The sequence below is a fragment of the Corylus avellana genome, chromosome 5 (genome assembly GCF_965113065.1).
Source record: "Corylus avellana chromosome 5, dhCorAvel1.hap1.2, whole genome shotgun sequence".
NCBI lineage: Eukaryota > Viridiplantae > Streptophyta > Magnoliopsida > Fagales > Betulaceae > Corylus > Corylus avellana.
In genome coordinates, this window is record NC_142494.1 from 29,905,069 (window position 1) to 29,907,605 (window position 2,537).

The following is a 2,537-nucleotide window of genomic DNA, read 5'->3' on the forward strand; positions in this document are numbered from 1 at the left end:
ATCATGAAAATGAAATTAGTAGCCTTGATTATAAGCAAGGGTGAAGTTCACTGTTGGGTTCAACTCAATACGATGAATGAATATAGAAGTAACAAGTAACATTAAGGCATAGCAAGTAACATTCAACACGTAAACAAACCACCCGCTCGAGCAAAAACAAAACTATAACATAAGTTGTAACTTGTAAGCAAAATAAATGTCCTTAAACAGCATAAGTAATGGAGATCAAAGTATAAAATATAAGTTGTAGAATCTTTTTTGGGGTAGGCCTTTGATCTTTAAATGAGAAGACAATATAATGAAGGAGATTAATGAAAATTGCGCATAACCCAAAAAGGTAGCAAGCCATCACCAAATTTGCGGAATTGTCCAAATACATGACCTCCCAGCTCACAATACCCATAATTATGGCACCGATAAGAATAACCAGTGAAGTATATGCAGTTTGCTTTAAAAATGGGAAATTCCATAGCTGAAAGAGAGAGAGTTTGGTTAGTATCTAAAAACAAAACTTGGTCACCTATGCATTGAGCACACTCCCATGTATTCCGTAAGAAATCCAGCCTATAAACTTCAAATGTCTCAATAGGATATTCATCGTCATTAGAAAATACAAATCTGTCGTCATCGACATCACACCATTTGTACCTCTTGTCATAAATATCGCGTCGAATAAGCCTACAAACCAATAGAAGATCACCTAATGATTCGACCAGATGATATACTGCGTTGTATTCTTCAAGTGAGGGTTTTAATTCGAAAGAAGGTTTGAGAAAGTAACTCCGCATGTATTCATCAAGTACGGGTTTGAGAATGTAACTCTTTGGAGAAGAAAGATTAGCAAGATCATAAGCGAATAAAGTATTCCCACAACTGCTCACAGCGTAGAACAATCGATCCTTGAAATATGTGACATCTGCAATGTGGTAATGTTTCTTATGTGGTTGCTCTACAAAAGTCCATGACTTATCCCCAGGTTTACAAAAAAAAATACCTTGATATTTAATAAGATTAGACAGAGCCACAACAATGCAATCGTCACTTGTTGGAACTGATGACAAAACAATTACGTCTATAATATCTAGACTCAAACTTCTTGGTGTCCTCGTATAATACATTTGGCTTGGATCTGGATATTCAGCTTCTACTTTGAACCCAAAATCGGGAAAACAATTATCACCATCATATTCAAATTCAAATGGACTTAGTATATCATCCTCTATTTCCTCATTGTCTATCTCTTCACGCGGTATAACCTTTATGAATGGAAGTGTATGAATGGGAGGAAGCAAAATGAGTGGAGAGGTCATGAAGGGACTCCAAAGAAAAATGGAGCAATCAAAACAAGAGACATAAGCCAACCAACCATGAGATGACCCAACGCATTGTGCAAAATTAGCCTCTCGAGGGATCTTAATAGTGGTATTTATAACCTTTTCATTTACGTAGTCATAGAAACGGCACAGACTCCTACCATCATTGTCTTCCTCCTCCTCATCCGGTGGTATCATCATCAACGGATGTGACTCAGCTTCTAAAGGCGATGCCAATAATAATGATGATGATCTATTAATAGAAGTCATCTTTCGCCCATGAAGCAATGGAGTAGAAAAGCAGAGGTTGGTCTTCTTGGTATAAGACCCAAGTGTAGCAACACGACAGAGTGAACCTCTGGTCATGGGCACCACACAACATTGGTGCGATAGTACCATATTCATCATCTTTCACCGCTCTATATATATATGAAGGAAACAGATCAATCAGAACAAGAAAAACTAATTAAAAATGAAAAGTGAAATATATATACACACAAGCTAGCATATATAAAAAATAAAAATAATCAGCAAATAAACAAATATGCACAAATGAATCATGATTACAATTTCAAAGAGAACAAAATGAAAATAAAATACGTACGTGTGAGTGGATTTAGGGATGATAAAACTTCAATCTTGAAATCCTTCTATCTTAATTGATAGATTTGGTAGAGAGAGAGAGAATCGAAATTTTGTTCTGAAAACAAGGGGATGGCCGAATATATATGGTTCTTGAGATTTTCTTTGGAGAGAATTAATGTAAGAAAATATGAGAGTTGAAAGAAATGAAGGAAAAATCGAGTGGGGGACGGCTGGCTACAAATGGGCTAGGGCTTTTTGTCTCTCTGGATTTTTTTTTTTTTTTTTTTTTTTAATTTTAGGAGTAAATGCTAGGAATTTGAATCAATGAAATAAAATTTAATTTTGTGAAAAACAGCAAAAGGAAGCGTGTGATTAATAATTGGTTGTTTCTATAATCTTGGGTTTCTATATATTGATGTGTGCATGTTATTCATTTATACGTACTGATGAGTTATTATGTGGTAAATCCGACTGTTGATATATTTTTTTTTGTTCTTATCAATATCCTATCCGTTGATATTGTTATGAGAAATGGAAAGGGGTTGAACATTTTGATTTTATAGTCTTTAATGGAGACACCAATCTTGGCCTGCCACCCAATTGTTTAAGGTGGAATTGAATTTTGAAATGAATCATTCC

At 35.0% G+C, this 2,537-nt stretch overlaps 1 protein-coding gene across 1 annotated transcript; it reads right to left on the reverse strand.

Annotated features, from left to right (window-relative positions):
- Nucleotides 1–308: 308 nt before the first annotated feature.
- On the reverse strand, nt 309–1,679 carry LOC148586032 (uncharacterized). The gene has a single exon (XM_088516871.1). The coding sequence runs from the start codon at nt 1,677–1,679 to the stop codon at nt 309–311; it is 1,371 nt and encodes a 456-aa protein (XP_088372997.1).
- Between the last annotated feature and the right edge of the window lie 858 nt (nt 1,680–2,537).